Source organism: Mixophyes fleayi, chromosome 4 (assembly GCF_038048845.1).
Source record: "Mixophyes fleayi isolate aMixFle1 chromosome 4, aMixFle1.hap1, whole genome shotgun sequence".
Lineage (NCBI taxonomy): Eukaryota > Metazoa > Chordata > Amphibia > Anura > Limnodynastidae > Mixophyes > Mixophyes fleayi.
Window position 1 is genome coordinate 207,097,075 of NC_134405.1, and position 13,843 is coordinate 207,110,917.

The window sequence follows — 13,843 nt, forward strand, 5'->3', positions numbered from 1 at the left end:
TTTTATTTAAACACAAAAACACAAAGTCAAGTATTTAAGGGTCTGTGAGGCAGGTATTTGGTGTGTTCACAGGGGGGGGGGTATTTTGACATTTTGCCTGGGTCGCGGAGAACCCTTGCTCCGGCCCTGCTTATAATCTAGGAATCTAGGTGAACAACTCACATCTTGCAGAGCATATTCCCCCTATAATGATTGTTCCAGATGAACAGTCATGGCCAAAAGTTTTGATAATGACACAAATATTATTTTTCACTAAGCCTCAGTTTCTATGATGGTGATTAGCATATACTCCAGAATGTCATGAAGAGTGATCAGAATTTCAAAGTCCCTCTTTGCCATGACAATGAACTTTATCACGAAAACAACATTTCCACTGCATTTCAGTCCTGTCACAAAAGGACGAGCTGACATCAGGTCAGTGATTTTCTCCTGAACTCAGGTGTGAGTGTTGACAAGGACAAGGCTGGAGATCACTCTGTCATGCTGATTGAGTTAGAGTAACAGACTGGAAGCTTTAAAAGGAGGGTGGTGCCTGAAATCATTGTTCTTCCTCTGTTAAGCATGGTTATATGAAAGGAAGCACATGCAGTCATCATTGCTTTGCACAAAAAGGGCTTCACAGGCAAGGGTGTTGCTGCTAGTAAGCTTGCACCTAAATTAACCATTTATCAGATCATCAAGAACTTCAAGGAGAGAGGTTCAATAGTTGTGAGGAAGTCTTCATGGCGCCCAAGAATGACCAGCAAGCGCCAGGGCGTCTCGTAAAGTTGATTCAGCTGCAGGATTGGGGCACCACCAGTGTAGAGCCTGCTCAGGAATGGTAGCAGACAGGCGTGAGTGCATCTGCACGCACAGTGAGGCGAAGACTTTTGGAGAATGGCCTCATGTCAAGAAGGTCAGCAAAGAAGCCACTTCTATACATGAAAAACATCAGGGCAGACTGATATTCTGCAAAAGGTACAGGGATTGGACTGCTGAGGACTGGGGTAAAGTCATTTTCTTTGATGAATCCCCTTTCAAATTGTTTGGGGCATCTGGAAAAATGCTTGTCTGGAGAAGGAAAGGTGAGCGCTACCATCATTCCTGTGTCATGCCAACAGTAAAGCACCCTGAGACCATTCATGTGTGGGTTTGCTCATTAGCCAAGGGAGTGGGCTCACTCACAATTTTGCCTAAGAACACAGCCATGAATAAAGAATGGTACCAAAACATCCTCCAAGAGCAACTTCTCCTAACCATCCAAGAACAGATTGGTGGCAAACAATGCCTTTTCCAGCATGATGGAGCACCTTGCCATAAGGCAAAATTGATAACTAAGTGGCCCGGGGATCAAAACATCGAAATTTTGGGTCCATGGCCAGGAAACTCCCCAGACCTTAATCCCATTGAGAACTTGTGGTCAATCCTCCAGAGACAGGTGGACTAACAAAAACCCACAAATTCTGACAAACTCCAGCCATTGATTAGGCAAGAATGGGCATCCATCATTCAGTATGTGGTCCAGAAGTTGACTGACAGCATGCCAGGGCGAATTGTAGAGGTCTTCAAAAAGAAGGGTCAACACTGCAAATATTGACTCTTTGCATAAACTTAACATAATAGTTAATAAAAGCCTTTGACACTTATGAAATGCTTGTAATTTTACTTCAGTATACCATAGCAACATCTGACAAAAAGGTCTAAAAACATTGAAGCAGCAAACTTTGTGAAAACTAATATTAGCGTCATTCTCCAAACTTTTGACCATGACTGTACATGTGAAATACAATAGATGAGCCAAATGGCTTTACCAATCATGGAAAGCATACTGGGTTTCATTCACGCAAAACAAATGTAATGTGTGTCTTTTAATAACGCACGTACGGGTGTACTCACATCCATATTTAACAAGGAGCAGATGTGAAGATACGTCTGTTGATGAATACAGGTCTAGGTCCGCTCTGCTCTAACAAACAGGACAATGTTCCTTGTATTTCCTAACAGATTGTCAGTATGTGGAATATCAAGTCACAAAATATCATAGGCACAGAAAGGAAAAAAAGTATTCAATTAATGTCACCTGTTAATAAAATAGCTATTAATGAGAAAAAAAAAGGGTTTTTCCCTCATAAAACACATTTATTAGGTTGCTATTAATGTCTACTGTACATAAAATACATTTTTACAATTGCTACTGATTGCAAACACATGTTCTACTTGCATACTCAGCCGTTTACACTAGTAATCGGTACTTAGACTAGACCTGTAGCTGGTGCAAGTGATGAAACTGAAAATCTTGTACCTCAAAGATGCCCAATCGGACGCTGCTGCGTTGTGCTCAAGATTGGCATGCCCTTAGTGTAAATTGACTACATACATATGCCCAGTCTCCTCCCCCTTCCGCCCATGAAATCATAGGCTGTAGTACGGGTCCTTTGCACTTGAAGATGAATTGGATATTGCTGTGTTCTCTGAAATACGGTTCATTTCTGGGTTAGCACAGAGCGATTTTACGCCAAAATACGGCACGAATCGGCATTTACGTTAATTGATGATTGGGGCCCACTGAGTTCAATTTACTTAAGCTATATGGGTATACTTACTCTATAATGAAAGTATTGGATATTATTGAAAGGAGAAGGAGAAACTAATTACAACCACAAAGCAGAATTATCAAAACAGATTTTAAAAAGAAACTTACCACAAATATGTTTTCTAAAGATATATATTGTTTTCCTACTTCCTTGTGCTGAACAATGTCTTTCCTTTAAAACTATGCTCTTATCAGAACAATTGCACATTTCAGATAGTTGCCAGGAAAATTAAAGCCCTTACATAGCATGCTCAGTAATTAAAATTCTTTTAACAACAGTTACAGAAAATTATGGAGAAGACATAGACCTGATCATATTACTATTATCCATGACTGCCCCTTTTATCTGTGTTTTTGGAGTGAAGAAAACTTTTATTTTAGTGTGCGAAGGAGCCTTAGTTCACTTTCCCAAGATGTATTCAACTGCAAATAAAAATCCCTTAAAGGGTGCCACGGAAGTGTTTCATTAATGTATATTTTGCGTACGATATGGTCAAGGTAATTGAAAAGTAAGACACTTATACAACACATTTAACATCTTTACATGAACTTTTCACAAATGCATTGCATTTATAATAAAACTGTCTGAGGCATGATGCTTAAAAACATGTAATTCTCAGCTCCTTTAAAACTGTAACTTCATAGAAAAAAAATAACAAATCTCACCTCAAGATATTATACAAACTGTAGTCTACTGTACTATTATTTACATTTGTATGTAAAATGTGGATACTCTTGGCCAAATTGCATGTTTGATTGCATCTTAAATTAAAAAGAAGTAAAATACAATATATACAAAGCCAAACAAGATGTTTTGTACAGTTTAGTGCACAATTAGTATTCATTTTCATAATTTAATAGAGTGAAAAAGAATAAAAAAGTAAATATGTAATTTGAGCACCCTTCCAGTTGACTAATTAATATTTTTAAGGCAATAAGGAATATATTTATTAAAACCCCTAGATCAGATTTACGGATTTTTACTATCTATCAAAGTCACCTGGCCGGTGAACACTATTTCTGGCGGAAACCTTCGTCGCAGGCCTCAGATGATGATTCCAGATGCAAAGCATGTGGAAGCCTATTTATTATGGACAGTGGTGGTACCAAATGTACCAATGCCTCTTTAGTAAAATAAAGTATCATCCTTGTTTTTATTTTTTTTAAAAATTAGTTTAGTTCATGCAAAAACACCATTAGAGACTATATAAAGAAGGGCAACTAAAATTGTGCATATCCTCCAGCACAAAACTTACCCGGAAAGACTAAGAGATCTTAATATGTATAGTTTGAAGCAGAAAAAAGAAAGGGCTGACATGATAGAAACTTTCAAATATATCAAGGTACAGGAGGAAAACATTCTTCAACAGAAGAGAAATTTTAGAACATTAAAACTGAAACTGGTGGGAAGTAGGTTCAGCGAAATTTTGAGGAAAAATTACTTCCCAGAGTAGTGGGTAAGTAGAATAGCCTCTCATTGGAGGTGGTAGAGGCTAATAAGGTAGAGCAATTTAAACATGCTTGGGATAGACATAAGGATATCCTCAGGGGAGGGCTGGCAAAGTTTAGCCCGGGGGGCAAGACTCGATTTAGTGGCCTGTTTTAAAGAGAAAAAAATGCAGGTGGCCCAGTGACCCAGCCGAAGTTAGCCCACTATGCGACTGGCCCAGGGGGCAGATGGCCCCCTGCCCCCCAGCCCAGCCTGCCCCTGGATATCCTTACAAAGAACTAAGGATCAAATAGGATTTAAAAAATGGGCAGACTAGATGGACAAAGTGGTCCTTATGTGCTGTCAAATTCTATAATTCTATGCTTCTATATTTCTGAGCTAGATGAGTCAAAAACAAACCTGCAAGGAAGAGTTGGAAAAATAGTTCCAAAGCAAGAGCGTGAAAGACACTTAAATGGTTGCAAGACATGTTTGGAAGCTGATATTTCTGCAAAAAAGGGTTACTGGGTGTTGACTGACAGGATGTTGAAACATTTGCACATGTCACATTCACCATTTTATTTTTTTACAATATGTAAATTAAAAAAAAAAGTGCATAAATATGTAATTTTAAGCCTATACTCTTATACTTACTTATAACTGGAAATTCAGTGAAATGTTCAATTTTACCAAGGGTACCAAAAATTCTGAATACAACTATAGGGGCATTGTAAAATAAACTATATACCCAACATTTTCAATTGGTACTTGGGTAGTAATATTAAAGCAGCAATCCCACATAGAAATAGTTTCATCGTTAAATAGTAAGTTTAATAGAGCTGCCAGTTTAAATGGGGCTGGCAGTCACACACACAGCATGTCATGTGAAGGCAGAGGGAGAGGATGAGGAGGAGGACTTGACAATGCAGATAGGGCTCAGAGGGGCATTTCAAAGCCTCTCTGCTACATCATGTGCCATATGACTGTCGTTCCCATGGCAGTCACATGACGATGTTGAAACACTGCATAATTATAAATTATTAATAGCAGATGAAACAAAAAAACAAACCAAGGAACAGTTGTAATTACCAAGATTCTTCTTATAGCTTGACATTGTGATTTATTTGAAAAAACACCACAATTGTTTCATGGGATTGGTGCTTTAACTGAGTTGCTACTATAGAATGTTGTAAAGTAAGAATGAAAACTTTAAAAATATTGTAATCAATACTTGACTAAGCTAAAGTTTCTTGCAGATATAAAAATAATTTATATACTCACTACTAGTAACTTGGTGTTACAATTGAAACACTATATCCAGATGCTAACAGTTTTTGGACTTGGATCTTACGTAATCCAATTAATTTGTATGATATAAAAATGAGGGGAGTCTCCAGTTTCAAATGAGATGGTCCCTTAGTAGTTATTGTTTGGCATCACATGTAATCATCAGACAATAATAACCAACACTAGAGAAATCATTAAGAAGTCCAGGATGAAGGATGGGTATTGTATTGCACAGTTCTCTCCCATACTGGCACCTAGAGACTCGGTAGCACCCTGGTTTGATAGAGGTGAGTTACCTGTTTCAAATAAGGTACCACTTATTATCTATTGTCTGGTTATCACCAGACAATAATACACCATGCTACAGAAAGTGTTAAGGTCCAGAAAGAGTGGGAGTGTTAATGCACACATCTTCCCCATTCTGGCTTCAATAAACTCAGGGGAACCATAGTATGATGTAGTAGGTTGTCTAGTTTTTAAATGTTATGCCTTGTTTGGCTATTCATATTGTTCTCAAACATTTTATACATTTCATTCAAAACTGTGCAAACTAGAAATAAAAAACATCACTTTCAAGTGTATATTTTATTATGAAACACTATGTGTAGCAAATGTGGATTGATTCCAAAGCAAGTGCTTCTTGGTGGTGTTAAAAAATACAGACTTTGAATTCACTTCCTTGTCATTTCAATTAAAAAAAACAACACTATTTTGGCCATTTTGGGTAGATTTTTTTTATGCAGTGACTATTGGTATTTTCTGATAATTCAAAGTCTTCTGGAAAAAAAACCAAAGTATAATTTGTGTGTGTACTGCACAAAATACTGATATTGATGAAGGAATGTGACCAACCCAAAAGTGCCAATATAGTGAAGGGGTTAAGAAAGTAGGGTGAAAATCACAGACCAAGACGAAAATTAAACTAATCAAACAATGGAGATGAGCGGAATGGTTTTATAGCATTACATAAAGGAACCCCTGAAAAATTAACTTTGTAAAGTAACGTGTTCTTTCTTATTTTTTTAATGTAAAGAGAGGAAAGATTAATCAACTTCTCATGGATGGGTTTGCTGATATAAACACACCCAGTATGCCAAAAATAGTAACCAGAAAAATGCTCACATGAAAAAAAAAACACAGGAAAATTGCTCATGGGAAAAAACCCCACCGACATAAATGCCCACAAGAAAAATGCTCACATGGAAAATTGCTCACACAGAAAAATGTCCACACGGAAAAATACCCACAAATAGTAATTAAGTTTATTCATTTATTGCTATTCAAACATGGTCTGTGTATGAAGAGAGAATGAATGTTCTCTTAAATGCCAGAATTCTAGGTGATAGAGATCTTATGCTGGAATTGAACAAAGATACCATATATGGAGATGGTACTTTGATAAAGTGCCAAATATATTTTACCAACCGTACACGCGACATGCCAAGGTGGGTAATACATATCCGCCATGTATTTACATTACACTACAAAAAAAGAACATGCACAACTATAATAGAATGTTTAAAATAATGAAGCTATTTAGATTCCAGATCTGGAACCTCAAAAAGTTTCAATTGATTTTGAGAAGGCTTGTATGAATGCAGTTAGGATTGCCGTTCCACATGCTGAGATCAAAGGGTTTTATTTTCATCTGTGACAGAGACTCATTAGGAAAATCAACAATGTTGGCTTAAAGACTGAATATGAAACTAATATGAACCTAAAAATTACACTGAAGTCTCTTGCTGCATTAGCCTTTGTTCCAAACTATCATGTCAGAAGGCTTGCCGCCACTTTTCCAGATGAATACAGCTATAATGAGGTGCTCACATACTTCTTTTCTACATATTTTGAGGGTGCAGCAGGTAGAGATCCTCAGTCTCCTATAACAACATGGAATCATCATGATACTGCCCTAGAATGGTCGCCAAAAACTACAAATTGTTGTGAGGGCTTTCACAATGCTCTTAATTCCCTATTCCACTGCAGTTATCCCATTGAGTGGTTTCCATATGATGGACTGCAGAGGGACTTGGCTTTCCAGAAATCAACACTGGCTAATGCACAGGCAGGTTGGTTAGAGGGGAAAAAGAGGAAATATGAGGCACTCCATGACAGTATTGCCACTTCTGTGCTCTCATTATGGGTTAAAAATGTATTATTAAATAATTGCTGTTTCTATTTTTTTCTGTTCTGAATAAGGTTTGTTGATAAAAAAAAAACGATTTCCTGTATTTATCTTAAAAATATTTACACTCAAGAGCGTTAAAGCCCACTGTTAGCAATATTAAATTACTATATGTGGGTATTTTTCTGTGTGAGCATATTTCTTGTGGGCATTTATTCCGGTGGACATTTTTCTCTGTGGGTTTTTTTCCATGTGGGTATTTTCTGTGTGAGCAATTTTCCGTGTATTTTTCTTGTTGCCATTTATGTCAGTGGGGTTTTATCCATGAGCAATTTTCCTGTGGGTTTTTTTCATGTGAGCTTTTTCATAGACCCACCAATAACACAACTGGAATACTCTCTGCTCTCTCTAGTACTGTATACTTTCTTGCACATCACAGCTCCCTGCACCCTTGACTACTAATAGAACCCAGACCTGTGAAGTAAAGGAGAGATATGACACTGTTAAGACATAATTCTCTTCAGCAGTGACTGAAAAAATCAGCATGTGAGTCAATTCTGGCTGTCTGAGGTGTGTCCCTTAAGTGTCGGTTCTCCATAATGGATCAAAACACCAGAAAGTACTGGAAGGGAAGCAGCAGTGGAGAATCAGGAAGCAACCAAGTTTTGCAATTAGTTTGCTGGAAGTGCTTATTATACCTCTCTGGGGAATAGTGGAACGTGGGAGAAATATTGGGTTTGAAAGTCATTTCCTTTGACCTTTTTTTTTAATTTATTTATTTATTTTTCTTTAACCTTTTTTTTGAGAACTGCATATCATCAACTTTATGATAAAAAAACACCAGATTCACTCAAATGAAAGAAGTTAGGTCAATAGTAATTTTTGCATTTGTCAGTGTAAAAGCAAATATACAATTTAATAATGTGCTATTTTTTTTAAGAACTATCCCAACTTGCAAATTAATGTTTTAATGGAATCAATTACCTGTCTGCTGCATCTTTGATGAATGGACTACATTCTTTTCCATTCTTCTCTTGCAGATTGTGTGGCTTTTCTTCATGAATATTTTGTATTTCTTGTAGAGTTCTTTCGCCGGGACGACGAATGTGAAGTAGGGTTAGCGGGGTTTCATGGCTAAGGGGGCCCACACGTCTACAGTGTAAGAGGCGTTGGTAGGCTGTACGGAAGTCTCTATTTAGAGCAGCATACAAAATTGGGTTGAGAGCAGAATTGGCATAGCCTAACCACAGAACTATTAAGAAGGCTGTCTCGTCCACTTCAATATTATTCACTCCTTCATATGTAAATACAGTGAAATAAGGGAACCAACAGATGATAAAAGCTCCCATTACAGCTGCCAAAGTCACAGTGGCTTTATGTTCCCGAACTGTGGGTAGTGCTGGACTCACAGCATTGCAGCAATTGGCATGGTTAATTCTCTTAGCTTGCTCCCTGGCAATCTTGAAAATTCTGTAGTACATGAGACACATTATGACTAAGGGAAGATAGAAAGTTAGTAAACCATCAACTAATACATATTCCTTGTTCAGCTCCAACTTGCATTCTTTGTTATCCCCTCCTCTAGAGTTTTGTATAGTTTTATCTTTTGTATTCCAGCCAAGGTGGATTGGAAGGAAGGAGACCATAAGTGATACCACCCATATAACACCCATAGCTATGGCCACACGATAAGGAGTTACAAGCATGGAATAGCGCAGAGGAGCTGTAACACCATAATAGCGGTCCAAGCTGATCATAAATAGATTTAGAATAGAGGCTGTACACAGCATAACATCAAGGCTGATATAAATGTTGCAAAAAGTAGATCCAAAGGGCCATTCTTCATGTAACAGGTTCAAGGCTGAAAAAGGTAGCACCAAAATACCCAGTAGTAGGTCTGTGATAGCCAATGACACGATAAAGCAATTTGTCATACTTCGGAGCCTCCGGTCAAATCCCACAGCCAGACAAACCACCACATTGCCACATATGGTAATGACAATGATTAGCACAAGCACAACACCAATGAGAACATTATATAGGACTGTCTTCCAACATGTAACAACTGCATTATTAAGGTTTGCATCCATGACAGAACACATTACTTTTAGTCTACAGTTCCTTGCAGTAGCTTTGACTATGTTGCTGCTTATGGTCACAGTTAGCTAATATATGGCATTCTCAGAGGTATTATATTATATTAGATTTCATAGAGGATATTATTCATTTATGGTTACTTGTACAAGGGGTCCAGCAATTATATATTATACTAAGCATTGCTGGACCCCATTATGTCCTGGAGCAACTGCTTGGCTTTTAATATTTTTTTATTTTATTTTTTCTAATACGATTCTTTGTTATACTCTTGCTTTTTCTCTAAGGAGCAGTTAAACTGTTTTGTTTAGGTTTTTTCTATATATATGGTATTTTTGACCATTTATATTGACTTCTTGGCTCCAGACTCTGTATTTTAATTGATTATCCATGGCAGGCAGCAACAGCATTTCTTATGCACCTGAGATAGTGCGGATATTGCAGCATTCTTCTTAATTAGCAGAATCGTTCACAACCTGCAAAGATGAGTAAGAAGTAAATGTTAGAAGAGAATAATACACATATCAAGTTACTCAAATAATATGATGGTAAGATAAGTATGTTTCATTTGCAATTGATGTCCATTTTTGTGGTGTTAATTACCAGTGTAGCAAGAGATTAACCAAAGTGATATTTCAGTGTATCGAAGGGAGTAGTCTGTGAAACAATGTCCTCTGTGTGTAATAATAAGATAAAAGTGTATTGAAAAATATGGTACCTGCTTCAAATTGTAACAATATTATAAGTCACTGAGGATGAGTGCTTTTACATACATCACAACTCTCAGAGGTGACTTCAGATATCCATAATAATTTATAGTAGATGGTGATTTATTTCTTATAATGCACATGTTTTCATAATGAACACTGAAGGTATGACATCAGAACTCATTTATTCAGTTATCATATATTCGCAAAATAGACCCGATTTACTCGAAAATTTCAGCAAATAAATAACAACCGAAGTAGAATTGAGCAACCCCATCCCAGTTTTACAAGCAACAGTGACCAGGAGTGGTCCAGTGCTAGAATACCTGCTCTACAATTATTTACAATGGGGGCTAGTTCTGTAGCAATAATGGGACCATCTGCCTCATTTTTTGTGATGATTGTGGCTTCAAAGTAACGCCACTCTTTAAAGGACAATAAACAAATAATTTTAAAAACAGTTCTCATGCACGGTGCATGCAAAAATAAAGATTGATTTCAATCTTTCAATTAATTTAGAGCAATCCTGATTGATAATATTCAGGTGAAAAGTTGGAATAAATCTGTTACAGTTATTTTGTATGGGCATTTTGGATTAATGCTCTTTGTTAAATATTGGAAAGAACTTTAGGCTATTTAGAACACTATTTTCCAAAGATAAATCTTGTCTACATATCACACGACAGAAATGTCTAACAGGCAGATTTAAAGGTAATGAAAGTCTGGTTTGGCAAATTTTATTTTTTGAGATGTGTATAAAAGTAACTGTTATTTATTGTATATGTGCTACTGCCAGAAAGGACAAAGAATCATGGCAGTTAAACCTAAATTTCAACATTAAATATACATACTTAATAGTAAATTGCACACTTCCACTTTCCCACTTTGTTTTGAGATACCAGTCCTTATAAAGAGTGTGTGACATTTGACCTATATTCCTTTTGTGGAAGTCAAATAATTGGATGAAGTCAGCTAAATGAATTAATATTGGTTTGCCGTGCGATTGCAATTAATACGCCACGTCTAATGACGCAATCACACGGGTAAATAACACGCACACTTACATTTGTAAATAGTACACATTTTCTAAAAGTTCCAATTCATACTCGATTATTTAATAAATGAATTAAATGTTATTTATACACAGATAATATTATAGCAACAGTATTTATGGTTCAGGTCCGCTAAAATATATAGAGTTTAGTCTCATATTAATCCATATTTCACCAGCAGTAACCCGGTCTTGGTGGAGTAACAATCGCATCTAAATATGAGCAGTATGAGATTAATAATCAAAAGCACTCTACTTATGTGTCAGTTTAAACCGGTTCTTCTGTGGGAAGACACGTATGCAACAGTTGGAGTGAGTTGCTCCCTCCTTTGTAAGGGGAGCAAATGAACTGACCTGCAGTCTACTGGAACATTGTAAACCCTGGACCAATGAAGAACTCTCTTTGTGTTATCTGTGTATATTTTGTGACATCCTCACTGTTTTTTTTAAACTTAACAGCATATAAGCAGCCCCTGATTCAGGAATGGTCACTCTTTACCAACAGACATCAGGATTGACAGACATGTATGTATTGGTTGTAGTTTATATTATTATTATTGTGCTCTGCTAAATTTGGCTATTAAATCTCTTGTGTACTTTGGAACCACAATAATTGCATTGAACAATATTTGTAGCTACTATATGGACATAACACTTTAATAAATCTCTTCAAGAGAATTTCTTTATTGATGTTGATTTCATTTTTTGTTACCCTGAGTTGTAAATTATATGCTAAATTATATAATTATAATTCATCTCAATTAATTAATATATATAATTATATTTACACTTTTGTTTTTTTCTTACTATTACAATGGTGAAGGTGACTCAAATGTGGATTTCTTCTAATGTGTTAGAGAGGTTTTAACGGCAAGGTCAAAAGGCAATTGGCTAATATTTCTAGGCAAAATGTTGATATCTGGCTTGTGAACTCATTGGAAAATTCAAGTGGAATACAATGATCCCAGTCAGAAAAGAGGTAAAAAAGGTATGTAATAAATCTACTCAATTGACATGTGTAATATTATTAGATAGATAGATAGATAGAGTAGTTATTGTTCTGTTTGTCCAGTATGAATATGCTATTGTTTCCTAGCTGATTACTTCTGACAGACAAAGTAGGAGAGCTGGGAGACTGAAGAAATTAGACTTAATTAAAAAGTATAAAAGTGTTGTGATTTTCAGACTAACACCGTGCCCTTCTCTATTGGATTTAGTGGACGAAGAATAAATTGTAAAATAGAGATCAGGGAGGGAGATGCTGTAATTAGCTTATTTCCAAGATTTTCACAAATTAAATTGAGCTCTTTAATTGTGTATGACTGGAACACAATGCAATTAGTAGAAACAGTTAGGTAGATTGTAATATTGCCAAATAACTTCACTTAGGAAGCTTTAGGATATGTAATTTAGCTAAAACAGATTTCTTTGTGGCCATTAACATACATGCTATCTTTGTCTCTTCTATGTACACATTAAGTCGAATTATAGGTATATCATATATAAAAGATGAAAGGGAAATATGTTTCAGATGTAAATAGGATATGTAAAATTAAAGTATGGATGATCACAGTATAGACAATAAATCATTTAGGCAAGATTTATTTATTGGCCATATCGAATTACTTTTAACATTAAAGTTTACCATTAGTTGTGAGAAAAAAATCAACAATCCAATAAATTCCAGTGTGCTTTTGAATAATATATTCATACTACTGTTACACACATTACCTTGCAACATTCTTTGCCTATTTTTGCAATGTGTAATTTAGATCTCCATTTGAATGTACATTGTTCCCGGCTCGCAAATACATTTCTGGGGGAAATGCAACAAAAGCAAATCAAACCTCATTAGTAGAGACCTGAAACAGAAAACATTAAAGGCTAATCTCTGATCTGTATGTGATTTGCATTCTTATTTTCAATATGCACAAATAAATAGCACCTTTACCTAAGTGTGGGGGATATTTTTAAGACTGCTTTAAGCACATTGGATTTCCTATAGAATACTTCCCTTTCATCCATCTAAGACATGAGTTAAATTACATACATTGCAGTCTACTCTAAATGTTAAATAGGATTATTTTGGTAGTAGACCAATTTTCCATTGCATTCTCTATTTATATGGTATTCATTATAACGTTTTTTTGTACAAAAAAAAAGCAATGTATTAAATATAATTAAGTGACGTACCAATTATTCATTTTTATACCTATTTCCCACATGTCGTCTTAATTAGCATACTAAACAAGTCTACTAAATGTCAATAGAAGTCCCAATACACAATTTATGCGCATGTCTGTCATCTTTATTGCCATAAGAATGTATCAATGCATATTGCTAGATATTTTTTTCATTATCACACAGTTTATGTAGCGGGTAATTTCTGTTTATACCTGAAATGGATAAAATTACTGTAAAAATTCTGCCAAAAAAGTTCAGGAAAAGCTCAGGTGTTGCCTTAGGCAGCCAATCAGATTCTAGCTATAATTTATCTAGTACATTTTAGAAAATGATAACTAGAATCTGGTTGCTATAGGCAACCTATCCACTTTTTCTTTTTAGAAATTTTAGTAAA

General features: G+C 35.9%; 1 protein-coding gene across 2 annotated transcripts in view; it reads right to left on the bottom strand.

The window, feature by feature from the left end:
• The window catches only part of HRH2 (histamine receptor H2), a 75,262-nt gene that overhangs the window by 26,475 nt on the left and 34,944 nt on the right, over positions 1-13,843 (bottom strand). For both annotated transcript variants that reach the window (XM_075209205.1, XM_075209207.1), the window contains exon 2: positions 8,398-9,983. In XM_075209205.1, the coding sequence (XP_075065306.1) occupies positions 8,398-9,515 (1,118 nt within the window). In that variant the 5' untranslated portion in view covers positions 9,516-9,983. The remainder of the gene's footprint in view (positions 1-8,397; positions 9,984-13,843) is intronic.